The 15,463-nt window shown below is 35.2% G+C and overlaps 2 protein-coding genes across 2 annotated transcripts; both read left to right on the top strand.

The window, feature by feature from the left end:
* Positions 1-6,055: 6,055 nt before the first annotated feature.
* On the top strand, positions 6,056-7,279 carry LOC139853599 (uncharacterized). The gene has a single exon (XM_071842980.1). It carries the CDS (start codon positions 6,056-6,058, stop codon positions 7,277-7,279), a length of 1,224 nt encoding a protein of 407 aa, XP_071699081.1.
* Positions 7,280-9,980: 2,701 nt separating this feature from the next.
* Positions 9,981-12,091, top strand: LOC139853242 (uncharacterized). Its single transcript, XM_071842616.1, has 3 exons — positions 9,981-10,710; positions 10,961-11,404; positions 11,568-12,091. Exons 1-3 carry the CDS (start codon positions 10,113-10,115, stop codon positions 11,735-11,737), a joined length of 1,212 nt encoding a protein of 403 aa, XP_071698717.1. The 5' UTR covers positions 9,981-10,112; the 3' UTR covers positions 11,738-12,091.
* Positions 12,092-15,463: the final 3,372 nt, after the last annotated feature.

Here is a 15,463-nt window from a genome sequence, read left to right as displayed (position 1 = left end):
TAAAACATTAAAGATTACATAATTGCCATGTCGAACGAAGATAAATGATGTAGAACAATTCGCAGATTGATGATTATGCTCGAGGTACATAATGAGATGTTGAGGTGTGAGATGTTGAACTTGGGTTGTTGGTGGTACTGGTACTGTTACTAATGGTACTGTTGGTGCCGGTGATGTTGCTGAAGCTGGTACATTTTGCACCATATTTTCCAAATTTATTTTTTCGAGCGCGAAGTTCGTTGACTTATTCTATTATTCCGGGATGATTGTCGGTCGGAACGAGCGGATGAATAAGGTTTAGAATTTTAGATAGAATATAATCGTGTTGAGATATTCGGGAAATGAGGGTGAAAATGGTGTTTCAGACTGATTCGCCGGTAAGTGCTTCAGGTTCATCGCTAAGAGGTAAATTCGGTTGGTGAAAAGGATCGCCTTCTTCATGTCTCCATTGATTAAATCGGCTACGAACCCATCAGATGAATTGGGGATGACTGATTGATTGATTCATTCTGGTGACACTGCTTTCGGAGCTTAGGTGAATATCCATGTCGGAATAGCTGTCGGAATAACTATCGGAATAGCTATCGAAATCTGAGGGACTCGAACTGGTGGAGGGATTCATCTTGTACGATCAGATGAAGGATTTTCGATAAGAATTAGATTATAGGGTGTAGATTAGTACCCTGCAATACATAATTTACATATGCATATATAATACTAAAATCTCATAAGTTACGGAGGAATCTACGATAGCTGTCAGGAAAAGTCTATAGTAACGGATACGCTAAGATGTGAATTTTGTCTATACACTATCGATGCACTAAATGCATTAAGACGTGTTTAGACTTAAGATGATAAGAAAGTGATTCCCTAAGAATGATAAGCAGGTAATTTTCTAAGGATGATAAGCAGATGATTTCCGACTAAAAATGATAAGCAAAACTTTTGACATGCAGACACGGTCGAAGTCCAGACTCACGAATGCATCTAAACAACTATCAGTTTGACACACTAATGCATGACCTGGTTCACTAAGACCACCGCTCTGATACCAACTGAAATACCCCGTCCTAATCCATCTGGACGAAGTCTTCAACAGTTGGTCCCATTGCGAGGTTCTGACCTCTATATGCCATGAACGACTCCATGTAATATGAGCAAATGCACAGCGGAAGATTTCTTTCATACCTGAGAATAAACATGCTTTAAAGTGTCAACCAAAAGGTTGGTGAGTTCATAAGTTTATCATAAAACAATAAAATTCATCATTTTGATAGACCACAAGATTTAAATGCTGCATGGTACAAATGGGTCCGAATCCTATAACCACCTGTAATGTACATGCTATATCTTTTAAATACAGTACACCTTTCTTGTGTACGAAACTATTTTTCATAAATCTTAGTAACCGTACACGTATCTCATGTACAAAATATAATACACATAACCTGTGTATAAAAATCATTCTCTCGATACATAACATTCATATCAATTGGTGGCAATTATCATGTCCACATAATTCAATGGTGGCAATTATCATGTCCACATAATTCAATGGTGACAATTATCATGTCCACATAATTCAATAATAATCCGCAGAACTTCTGTCTGCATAATAATTCATGCGAGGAATGTTTTGATTGTGTCTATCTCGTCAAACATTTATAAAAGCATTTCATGTATTCGCAGTTCAAAATATATTTCAAAAGCATTTAATAAAGCAGTTATAAAAACAGCGCATGTATTCTCAGTCCCAAAAAATATAAAGAGTAAAAGAGAGCAAATAAACTCACAATCCAATATTTTGTAGTAAAAATATTCATACGACGATACTGAACAATGCAGGGCTGGCCTTGGATTCACGAACCTATATTAATTATACATATATTAACACATATAATCGTAATTGAACCAATTTATTTATTATATCCTTAATTTATATCTTATGTATATTTAATTTGTATATATATTCAAAATGGTTAATATTTATATAGTTATATTATTGTATTTATATACATACTTGTTTAATATTATATTTAAAAATCGATAATTTGTTATTTGTAAGTATTTATATAACAAATCTTAATAAGTTTGATATATATAGTTATGTGAAATTTTAATTTAAGTATAGTATATATAATAAGTGTATTTTATGTACGAAATATTTATCTGCTTAAAAATGATAGTGTTGATATTAATGATTTACTAATAATAATAATAATAACCTTATTAAAAAGGATAATATTAATGATAGTTTTTATAATAAATCTCATAATAATGACAATAAAAGTAGTTTTAATAAAATGAACAATTTAATAATAATAATAATAATGAAAATATTTCTTTTTAATATTAATACATAATACTTAGTAATAACAATTGTAACATTCTTTAATTATGGTAATCTTAATAATAATACTTATCGTACACATAATCCTAATATCATCCAAAATCTTTCTTTTTACACTTACTAACTTTTACATATATTCACTTTAGTTATATTCATTATCTTTTATATTCAATAATTTACAATAATAATAATAATAACAATGATAAGGGATAACTAATACTTATTAGTAGTAATAATAATTAAAATCTATAATATTTAGTGTTAATAACAAAAATTAATAGTAACATATTAATAATAACATAAATAATAATAATAGTAATAATAATAATAAATAAATAAAATAGTAAGGACTACCTCATAAGAATGAATTCCATAAAAAAAATAGCCTATGCCCGGGCTCGAACCCGTGACCCCTCGTTAAACACAAGAGTCCCTGACCACCAGATCTGCTATGCTTTTCTGATTTAACCCGGGTTTACAACTATATACACGTTTATCTAACATCTCATCTCGTCATCAACCATCAAAATACCAAATCATCATCATCATCATTTCAATGGATTTTCACAATCATCTCTAATCATCTTTCTATCCTAATTATTATCATAATACACGACATTACTCTATCCACCATATCATAATCAAAAATCACCATCTTTTTAATCTATTTGATCCAAAAGTCTCGGTTCAAAAATAGATTATGGTGGCCTCATCAAAACAGCTCATGTCCCAAAATACTAAATCAAAGTTCATGGCCCAACTAGTTAGTCAAAGAACATAGATAACTCGGCCTAAAAACACGGCCCACACAAAAAGAAACGGCAGCCCATTCGGCCCAACAACTATATCATGTTACGGTCTAAAAAAATGGCGGTTTATAAGAATTCTGGTAACAATCCAAATTCATTTTCCTTTAATAAACATGTGAGGTCATTTTGGTTGGTAAATGTCGGTTATAAAGGAAAAAGGAAAAGGAAAGTGAAATCATACTCCTTTATTCGATTAACCCTCATTGTGATTTTCTTTTAAAAGCAAAACAAAAGAGGACACTAGGAAAAATAGTCCCGATATTTTATCATAAGTGTCATGATCATCAACCTTCTTATATACCAAACGAATTGTATAATATGAACATTTAATCATTATCGTCTTCCATCATCGCTATAGTAAAAAAAAAATAGAAAACACGCGCAATACCAATAGGAACTGCAGTTTAAATGGAGTGGCTGTTGTGATGGTTCGAAATAGAAACAAAATATATTAGCGACTGGAGCTGCAGCAGTGTTTGTAACAGAAACATGAAGATGATTGTTTGGGTTGTTGGGACTGAACCAATATTTAAATGAACCAACTGCAGCTGTTCAAAAGTGGGTGTACGTGTTCGGTTACAAAGTGAAACAGCATCTGCAACAACATGTATACGATAATGGTGGTGGTTTCAAAGTAGTTTCAAGGTGATTTCTCGAAATGAAGTGGGTGGTGGTATTGTGGTTTGTCTTGCTCGGCAGAAACACAGAAACACTAAAGATGGTTCGATGGTTGTTCATAGTTGTGGATGGCGAAAGAAGATTGACCGGTGGTGGGATGGCGGGGATCAAGGTGATCGATAATAGAATGGTTGTGGTTATATATGTACGTGGGTATCTATCTATATATATATATATATATATATATATATATATATATATATATATATATATATATATATGGATAATTGGTGATCTAGTTGGTTAATAGAGAAGAAAGGTGATCGAAGATCGCTCTTGAGTTGTGGTTCGAACATGATTTCATAATCCTGTATTCATGGTTTGGTGAAGGTTTGGCAGAAAACAATAAAGAAGGAAATGAAGATGCTTTCTATTTCTAAATCTATGTGTAAATATGTCTAGTGTGCATGTATGTATATATATATATATATTGAGAAAGGTACTGATGGTTGAATAAGGTGAAGAAACATAACATCTTGGTCCCGAGTTTGTTATAAGTCATCAATCGACAAATCTTTATGTAATTATATAAGTTTAAAATATTAATATAATATTACATATATACTCAAAGTGGAAATGATAGGAATTGAAAAGAACTCGTACAGTGACCCTTAGATATTAAATCACTTCACGGATACCTATAACTTTAAGTCAATTATTCACAAATTAAAAATAGTAAAATTCAATCGGTAATTGGATTTTTGAATCCAACTTTCGTTTATATGTTCCATCACTGAAGAAATCAATAATATAATATAATTATAATATAATTTAGAGTATAAACATGTGATAATGTTAGCCGTCGTCTACTATTTCATTTACGGACTGACATTCGTGCTCTATTAATAAACAGTGGTGGATAAAGTATTCGGAAGAATCCCAAATTTTTAGATTAACTATATTTATTTATTTTGGTCATTATGGTATAAAATTCAGTCATTAATTTAATAAATAAAAATTACATCGACCGTCTCTCTCCTTTATGGGTAAAATATAAAAAGTGTTAAAATTAAATAATTATATCCTAAATATACTTTTAATAAGCCTATAACTTATATAACATATTTTCGTATCACCGTTTATTTTAAAATTACATAAGTTCGAATTTAACTTGCTTAATATAAATCGGAACATCAAATGAGTATTACAATCATTTAATATTTATTATTATTATTTTTTTAATATACTTTATTTATATTTAGATATATTTTAAATAATAATTATTATAATATCTTTTATTTTATTTTATTTTACATAATTAAAAATAACAACATATAATACTTAAAATTATATTCTTCCAACTATTATATATATATATATATATATATATATATATATATATATATATATATATATACACATACATACACATACATACACAAAACTATTTACAATTAACTGTTCGTGAATCGTCGAGAATAGTCAAAGGTCAAATGAATATATGAACTTAGTTTCAAAATTTTCTAGACTCAACATTACATACTTTGCTTATCGTATCGAAATCATATAAAGATTAAGTTTAAATTTAGTCGGAAATTCCCGAGTCGTCACATATAGAGACTCCAAACGAGTCTGTTCCCGAGACCAATTTTAACTCGGAGGATAATGTGAATGGTAAAAATAGTGTTCCAGCCCAAGCTAGCCCAATACATAACGAAACTAGTTGGGCCAACTACAGCCCAAATACTTCAAGTCCAAAATCAAGGAAAAATTCTACTGATTGGGCCAAAGCAACTAGTGATGGGATTAATTCAAAAGAGCCCAGCTCAAATTCTGAAGATGGAGAATCTATTATACCTGATCGATTGAATATTCGAGAAAAGGCATCCAAAAGGGATAAAATTACAAGTGCAAAGAGAAATGATTGTTGCTGGTCAAATATTTGCAGATGGAAGACTTCATCCAGAATGATTCACATGAAGAATGCTGCTAGAAAAGAAAAAGTTAGCAGTCAGCCTCTTCGATCTAGATGCACTATGTGTGTTGAATCTGAGCAAAAGTCGAAGTCAATTCCGAAAAGCAACCCTAAAAGACAAGAATCGATGAAAGCTGGACCGAATAAAAGCAAAGATAAAGACAAGAATGTTCCAGCTAGCTCTTATGCCTCTATCAACACAGAAGGGGTAAAGGATTTTGGGGGAAGACTAGGTTTGAAGTGGCAGGCGAAACCACCTGCTCTGTAAGTTTATCTTTCTGTATCGCAATTTTAATTGTCATTATGAAGCTTCTGTCATATAATGTTAGAGGATTTGGTGTCGGGAAGGAAAACAAATTTGGTTCAACCAAAAAATTGCTTTTGAGAGTGAAACCTTCTTTCGTTGCAATCCAAGAAACAAAATTGCATTCTGTAAAATTTTCATGGATACAATCTTTGTGGGGATCATCGGAGTGCGATTTCATTCAACAAGAAATGGTAGGTAAATTCGGGGGGCAATTATTAATATGGGATACGAATGTGTTTGATGCTATTGATGTCATTAAGATTGATTGGGTTATTGGAATTCGAGGTAAATGGAAAGCTAATGAAACCATTCTCAACGTTCTTAATGTATATGGACCGCATGAGGATGATAAAAAACAAAAGTTATGGGATTCAATTGCAAGTTTGATTTCGGGGAGTAATGAGGCTTGGGCAATTTGCGGTGATTTTAATGAAGTTCGTGTAGAAGCGGAAAGATTTAATTGTGAGTTCATAGCATACAGGGCAAAAAGATTCAATGAGTTCATAGAAAACAATGCTCTGCTAGATATTCCTCTCGGAGGTAGGGCGTACACCCGTGTAAGTGATGATGGCATTAAGTTTAGTAAACTTGATCATTTTTTGTTATCGGAAAATTTCTATACACTGTGGGAAAATATCTCGGCTGTGGTGCTAGATAGGTTGGAATCGGATCATTGCCCGATTGTGTTAATGGATGACGACAAAAATTTCGGGCCAAAACCTTGCAAAGTCTTCGATGTTTGGTTAGAAGGTGCTGAGGCAGAGCAAATCGTAAAAGATGCATGGAATGAAAAAATGGCAGGCTCACGTAAGGATAGATGCTTGATGAAAAAACTAAAAAAGGTGAAACTTGCTCTTAAATCTTGGAGTACACAACAATTTGGACAAATTGATGGGGAAATAGAAATGTATAAGAGCACAGCTAATTCGCTGGAACTTAAGGCAGAATCAATCAAGCTTAATACACAAGAGATGGACCTTTGGAAAAACTCGAGGAAAAAGTGGTTAGAAAAAGAAAGAATCAAAACAAGTATGCTCAAACAAAAGGCACGGGTAAAATGGGTTTTGGAGGGTGATGAAAATTCAAGATTTTTTCACTCGATTATTCGTAATAAAAATAATAGGTGCAATATTCGTGGCGTGTTAATCCATGGAATTTGGAATGATAGTCCAGAAGCGATAAAAAATGAAGCTTTCAAACATTTTAGCCGTCAATTCTAAGAGCCTGCCATTGAAAGACCATCTATGGATGATTTGAGCTACCCTAGTATCAACAGCGAAGATTCTATGTTGCTGGAAAATCCTTTTTTAGAAGCTGAGATTTTAGAGGCCATTCAAGATTGTGGGAGCACTAAAGCTCCGGGACCGGACGGGTTTAATATGCGATTTTTAAAAAAATTTTGGGGTGTTATCAAAGATGATCTAGTTGATGCAATGTCATGGTTTTGGGAGAATGGTGAAATTTCTAAAGGTTGTAACGCATCCTTCGTCACGCTCATTCCGAAAAAAGTAGATCCGTTGGGGTTTGGTGATTACCGGCCAATAAGTCTTATCGGGAGTTACTACAAGATCGTCTCTAAAATCCTCTCCAACCGTATTCGAAGAGTTCTACCATCCCTTGTTGGCTTGGAGCAAAGCGCGTTCCTAAAGGGGAGATTCATTCTTGACGGTGTGTTGATCGCAAACGAGACGATTGATTATGTTAAGGCTAGCAAGAAAAAAGGTTTCATTTTCAAAGTTGACTTTGAAAAAACTTTTGATAGTTTGAATTGGAACTTTCTTTTAGAGGTCATGAAAAGTATGGGTTTTGGAAATAGATGGAGGAAATGGATCTTAGCGTGTCTCAAATCGGCCTCAATCTCAATACTAATCAACGGATCTCCAACGAATGAATTCTCACTTGGTAGAGGAGTAAGACAAGGAGACCCGTTATCGCCTTTTCTCTTCATCATCGCGGCGGAAGGTTTAAATATTCTCACAAAGGCGGCTTTGGATAAAGTATTATTCAAAGGGATTGAGGTCGGGAAAGATAAAGTTTTAATCTCACATTTACAATATGCGGACGATACTATTTTCTTTGGTGAGTGGAGTCGAGCTAATGCGTATAACCTTATGAAGTTACTCAAATGCTTTGAATTATCTTCGGGTTTAAAAGTAAACTTTCTAAAGAGTTGTGTTTATGGCGTTGGAACAAATGAAAGTGATATTGTTGATTTAGCTCATCTTATGGGGTGTCAAGTTGGTAACTTTCCCTTCACTTACCTCGGGCTACCAATCGGTACAAAAATGAAAAAACTTAAAGATTGGAAAGTGGTAATTGACAAATTTAATAGTAGACTCTCGAGTTGGAAAATGAAATCGATGTCATATGGTGGAAGATTGGTTCTTATTAAATCGGTACTTTCGAGCCTCCCGTTATACTACTTCTCACTCTTCCGTGCCCCGTCGTGTGTACTAAAATTACTTGAGAGTGTAAGGCGTAACTTCTTTTGGGGTGGGCAGGGTTCGGACACCAAAATGTCTTGGGTAAAATGGGACAACACCTTAAATACTTTCGGGAATGGGGGGTTAAATATTGGGTCCTTAAAAAGCAAAAACCTTGCTTTGTTGGGAAAGTGGTGGTGGAGGTTTAAAACCGAAACCGACGCACTTTGGGTTAAAGTGGTTCGTAGTATTTACGGCTCTAACGGGGGCCTAATGCCGGGAAGTGACCACACTCATTTTTCGGCATTAGGTGTGTGGTACAATATTGTTTTAGCAGGAAAAGATATTGAAGACTTGCAGGTTTCTTTCTACAATTCTTTCATCAAGACAATTGGTAACGGTGGGTCTACTTCATTTTGGCATGATCATTGGATCGGGGACGACAAGCTTTGCACGTTATTCCCGAGACTTTATAGATTGGAGCAGGCCCCGGACGTTACTGTCAAAGACCGAATGGCTGAGCACGGTTTCAGTTGGAATTGGAGGCGTATGTCGTCTGGAAGAGCAGCAGGCGAGTTAGAGTTTCTTTGCAACATTCTGTCTTCGTGTTCGATTGATCACAGGAGTGTAGATAAATGGAAGTGGTCCAAGACATTTAATGGAATTTTTAAAGTCAGTGTCCTTGCCTCAGAAATTGATGAACATATTCTTACTTCAAATCCTTCGACCCAATGTACGCTTCGGAATAATCTAGTCCCAAAGAAAGTCGAGATTTTTGTGTGGCGTGCATTAAGGAAAAGGTTACCGGTAAGAATAGAACTTGACAAACGGGGCTTGGATCTTAAAAGTGTACGGTGCCCGCTGTGTGACGATGGAATGGAAACGGTTGAGCACACTTTCATCTTTTGTAAACAAACTTTAGATATTTGGGATAGAGTATTTAAATGGTGGAATATTGGCCCCTTCTCAAGCTTCTCGCTCCAAGAAATTTTCGAAGGTAAGGGTCCAACAACTTCATCGAGTCTCGGCTTGAAAATATGGCAAGCCGTGGAATGGACCTGCGCTTACTTGATTTGGGAAAACCGAAACCATATGGCGTTTCAAGGAAAAGGTTGGAACGGTCATATGGCGCTTAACGAGATTCAACTCAAATCGTTCGAGTGGATAGCAAATAGATCGAAAGGAAAAATGTTCGAGTGGCACAAGTGGTTGCACAATCCAAGCGACTATTTTCATACAATCTAGGTTCTTCTGGTGTTGCGGATGCATCCTTTGCATCTCTAGTTCATAGCAATCTCCTGTTATATGTATAGTTCGTGCTTTTTAGTCTAGGTTTCCTTCGTGTTTTTGTTCCTTTCCTTGTTGCTACATAGATGCTGCTATGTAAAATGTATCTTGGTTTGGTTCTTTAATAAAAGCTTGTTTTTCAAAAAAAAAAAATTTACATTTTACAATTTAGTTATCAAAAATATTTCTCCACGAGTATCGTCACATCTTCCAACTGCTAACATTTTAAACTATTTCTTGCCCTAGAGTCTTCCTCAAGAATCATGAACATATGAACTCTCCCAAAATTTAGGGTTTCATTTTCAACCCTCACAACAACCAGCAATCATACTTTCACAAAATTATGCCTACATTCACAACAATTGCGTTAGAGAATTTACTCGAACACCGTAATTCCACCAAGAATTCAAATTCCATTTCAAATTCGTCGACATTAAATTTTTCAAATCACAAAGAACAAGTACTAGAAGAAGAAGAAGAAGAAGAAGAAGAAGAAGACGAATTGAGATTGAAAGAGAAGAAGAGGTTGAATCATATATACATATCACCTGCGTTATATGCAACACCTGAACCTACTCCAATTTTGGATTATAATTCATCGTCTGGTTCGGTTTCGCCGTCTCCGTACGTGTTTAATCGGAAAGGACGTGGTGGCGGTGGTGGAAAGTCGGTTAATCGGAGAGTCGATGGATTTGAAGTTGAATCTGGTGGTGGAGAGGTTGAAAATGAAATTTGTTTAGCTGTCGGAGGGGGTCGAAATGAAAATTTCTTTGTTGATGGTGAAGAAGGTGATGATGACGATGAAGATTTTGGGGATGCAAGATGTGATTCGATTAGTGTCGCTAGTTCGAGTGAATTGAATGATCCTGGGAAGTTGTTAGGGTTTGAGAATATGAGTGTTGTGTCTAATCAAATTGGGGAGTTTTATGATGCTATTGAAGGTACGAAATTAGATATATACATATATAATATATATGTGGTTTTGATTGATTTGTATGCTTATGTTATATCTGTTCATTTCATGTCTTGAAAATGAGTGAACTAATACTATAAAACTTTCATGTTAGTAGCAGGATTTACCCATTTATGTATAAAGAAATACTTTTAGTTAAATTTGATTACTGGCCTAAAGAAATTATTGTGAAGTATAATTTTTTGAGTAGTCTTGCTTAATCTGGTGTTTTTGCACAGATTTCTCCTCGGATGGCTCTACGTTGAGTCTAGCTTCCTGTAGTCGCAACCTAGTATCAGAACTGAATACCACAAGACTTAATCTTATCGACGAAACTGAAAAACGTAAGACGGTTGAAGATAATCTTGCTACAATGTGTGCTCTTTGGCAAAGAGTCGGAAAGCTTCTACTTCCTCACAATAGTCAAACATGTCTTGCACCTTCATCCGATATCAGTCCTATGAGGTTTGATATAAATGAAGTGAAACAGTTCTCGCAGGAAGTTATTTTTGCTAGATTTGTGGCTGAAGCCATGGAGAAGGCTGAATCAAGGGCAGAAGCTGAGTTGGCTGCCGATGTCATCGTAGAATCTAAAGACAAAGAGATTTCGCGGCTGAAAAATAGGCTGCAGTATTATGAAGCAATGATCTATGAAATGTCCCAAAAGAATCTTGAATCAATGGGTATATACTATATAATCCCTTAAATCCTTATTTCGCAAAGCACGGTCTAAGACTATTTATAATGCAATCTCAAACACACCCTTTAACGTGTACAAAATCTGATTACAAATATTGTACTTAAATCATTTATTTATAAATTTTCTATTTTGGGTAACTTTTGCAGAGGTGGCGCGAAGGCAGAGAGATAGGAAAAGGGGGCGGAAAAAGTGGTTATGGAGTTGTATAGGGATGTCCATTGTCATTGGAGCTTCTGTCGTTGCTTACTCGTACGCTCCACATTATCAGGCATTGGATAGTGTTGGTGATATAGAGCCAGAAGCTGTTCATGATTAGCGTGTATTAGGATATTATTAGGGGTGATGTTACTTGTGAAACTTGTTTGCATCGAGAATAACACAACGTTAGAGATTTATATGACCAAAAGGTTTGTTATGGAAGTAATGAACCATTGAACCGGTCATGTAGCTCATAAAAGTGCTGTTCACAATTTTGCTACTGGTTATAGTAGTTGGATTTGGTTTAGTCTTGGTGATGATATATTTAGTTTGTAGACGAAATGGAGATAGTGAAATCCTTGACATGCCTTCTCTTATTTGCCGCACTGTGTGTGACATGGCTTTTATACTTGTCTATTGTATTTGTATAATTTGTCAAATATATTATTAATGAAGTTTCGACCGTTTTTTTTTCTTTTAAAATGCCCATTTTTTCTCCCATATTTTACTCAGAGCCCATAAAAATAAAAATTTGACAATTTACCCTCGCAAGACGCAAGGGCGCTGCCCTTTGCGACCTTGGACGCAAGGTGACTCTTATTTCCTTGCTTCCCGGGGACGCAAGGACGCAAGGTGCCTCTTGCGACCTTGCTTCTCGGGGACGCAAGGACGCAAAGTGCTTCTTGCTCCTACCTGATGTCATAATCAATGTTTTCTTTCAGACATTTCATCAAACACCTTACGTGCATATCTTTGTTTTGCTCTATCTCTTTGTTTGATTCATAAACGTTAGCTTCGAATCTTACTACATGTATATATGCGTCAGGAAATTACAAATATATGAGGTTTAATTTACTAGTTAACTAATTAATAGGTTGAATTAATACGTACTTGATAAAATTGTAGTTGTTCTGACCTTGATGCGAGCTCCAACCTTTTTTTTTTTTTTTTTTTTTTTTTAATATACGCTCCATGTATGTAAGATTGTGCGTGAATGCAAATCCTGGAACTCCTCTACATTCATGCAAAAATTGTTCATTTCACTTGAGATATCATGATTATTATTAATTATTAATATATAAATAAAGCTATCATAATCATATTACGAAGTACTAATCAAGCTTAATTGTTATGCACGTAAGGTGTTTGATGAAATGTCTGAAAGAAAACATTGATTATGACATCAGGTAGGAGCAAGATGCACCTTGCGTCCTTGCGTCCCCGGGAAGCAAGGTCGCAAGAGGCACCTTGCGTCCTTGCGTCCCCGGGAAGCAAGGGAGCAAGAGGCACCTTGCGTCCTTGCGTCCACCGGGGAGCAAGGTCGCAAAGGGCACCTTGCGCCCTTGCGTCTTGCGCGGGCAATTTGTCAAATTTTTATTTTTATGGGCTCTGAGTCAAATATGGGAGAAAAAATGGGCATTTTAGTGATAATCCCTTGTTGAAATTACTTGGCTCAAACATGACCAGATTCGCCCTTTTGTATGTATGTGTTGGACCAGTTTTTGAATAGCTGCTTAAAGATCAGCTCATAAATATACATCAGTTAAGTACTCAATGTTTGAAAGCCCTTATAGATCCATCAACAGCAATATTTTCACCTTTGTGTTCCAAACACAATTTCCAACAGCAGCATGGTTGGGGCACTGACATCCTTGCAAGAGGTCTCATGTTCGAATCTTGTGGTGATCAATGAAGAGGGTATGATACAGTCAGGGAGTAATCATCATGGGCTGTGTAGAGTAAAGTATGAAGTTTAGTATGGTTGGGGTCCTGATATCCTTGCAAGATATCAGGGCCCATGATGTCTCTAGTTATCTTCTGGTGGCCAAGGTAGGGTAAGAAACAGTCTGGAGTAATCCTCATAGGTTGCAGACAGTAGCATATGAGGTTGGATTACTCTGTCTCCCTGATAACCCGAATAGCGAAAACTAACTTTTTAGTATGACCCGTGGAATGTAAGAACACATGATAGAACTGAAGTCGCCTGAGAAACTAGAATCAGCAAGTGATTTGGGGACATACATATTTAAACCCTCAAAAGTAGACCTGGCAATTGTGACCCATACTCTCAAATTCGGGTCAAATGGGTCAAGCTTTTAGGTTAATTGGGTCTTGAGAAAAATTAAGCCTAACAATGTAAATCAAAACTTAAAAAAAGATCCAAATCAGTTTCTCTCCAACCTATTGAGTCCTATAAAAAAAATTAAGGAACGGGTCTAATGGGTATCAATACTCAAAGATCAATAAATAGAAATGGGTCTAATGGGTTTTGTGAATGGGTCAAATGGGTCGAGCACAAAAAGTTGCATCTGTCAAAAATTAATGAAAGCAGTCATGGTTATATCATTTATTATGTACATTAATAGTTCTTATGTATATATAATAAATAATAATAACTAATATAATGTAATAAATGTAAAAAAAGCGATGTAACCCATTTGACCCAACTGACATGTGACCCGTTTTGACCCGTTACCCAAACCGACCCAACCTGACCCATTTTGACCCGTTTAAAAAATTGACCCATTTGACCTATGACCCATTTCAACCCAAAACCATTTTGACCCGTTAACCAAACCGATCCAACCTGACCCGTTTCCCAGGCATAATTTTTTTTAACTAAACTCGAGATTATATATTTGGTTACCCCACCCAATTGTTGGTCAAAATGTCAAAATGACAAGAAGACCAAAAGGGAAAAAAAAAACAAAACAACCCCTAAAAAATACTCCAATTTACACCACAAACCCTTAAATTAAGGGTATAAAGTGTAAAATTAATATTTTATTTAAAAATCTTAATTAAACTTCACCCATATTTTCAACGGGCCATATCTTTCAGCTCGCCTCGCGTTAAATTTTTTCGAACCCACCGTTCAACTCAAAAAAATCTAGCGAACACAACGGGACTAACTACACGCGAAACGGACACTTCTAAAAAAAACTAAATACCTCGGACTATGTTCAATACTCAACGGACAGTTATCACCTACTTTATACTAGATTCAACCAGCTACAAGATATAAATGATTCACCACACCTCATGCACCCAATATGGTAGAAACACAGTCAGAGTAGTAAGTAGCTCAAGCAATTAGTAACCCTACAACTGTCATCTCTGAAAAACCAACCGTACAAAGAGACCCTTGCATTCTAAAATCGTACCAGGAACCACCACCCTCATTATATAACTAATGAATGAAGGAGCAGGTACTAAAATGGTAACATTAGACATCATTTAGTTACTCATAAATTGGACGTTAGAGGTGGTAATTTGGGTGGGTCAGACACATATATGTTTGTACATGTCAAAACATGCCAGGTCTGGTGGAACGAAAATACTTTTCACAAGGTTTTAACACACTTTTTTAGGTAACTACCAACTACTAGTGCTGAATTTGATTGCAAGCACCAATATTTTACTTCGGGTATGTAAGGCAGCAAATAGGCACATGATTAAACTGTAAGCAATCTTTTACTAAACCTGAAAATGAGTTCAAAAGTAAAAACATTAGGAGCGCAATCAATCTGCTGATTCATAGCATATGTCTTCTTCTACTGAGTTGTTCCGAGTGCTAAATCATGCCAAGTATCAGCTCCATCGACTTGAACCGCCTCATGATCTGATATAAAAGAAACAATAATCAAACAATATATGCATCTGTCAGAAATTTGGTAGGTAAATCACATTATGTATACACCTTTACATATGAATGATAGCCAACCAAACTATATATGTATCTAGTTTTTCTGGTGCCTCATTTTTGCTATTTAAATCAACCCTAGTTTCATAATAATGTCAAAAAAATATTATTATGGAGTAAATAACAAAGCTAATAATGACA

Source organism: Rutidosis leptorrhynchoides, chromosome 6 (genome assembly GCF_046630445.1).
Source record: "Rutidosis leptorrhynchoides isolate AG116_Rl617_1_P2 chromosome 6, CSIRO_AGI_Rlap_v1, whole genome shotgun sequence".
Lineage (NCBI taxonomy): Eukaryota > Viridiplantae > Streptophyta > Magnoliopsida > Asterales > Asteraceae > Rutidosis > Rutidosis leptorrhynchoides.
This window is presented reverse-complemented; position numbering and strand designations above follow the sequence as displayed.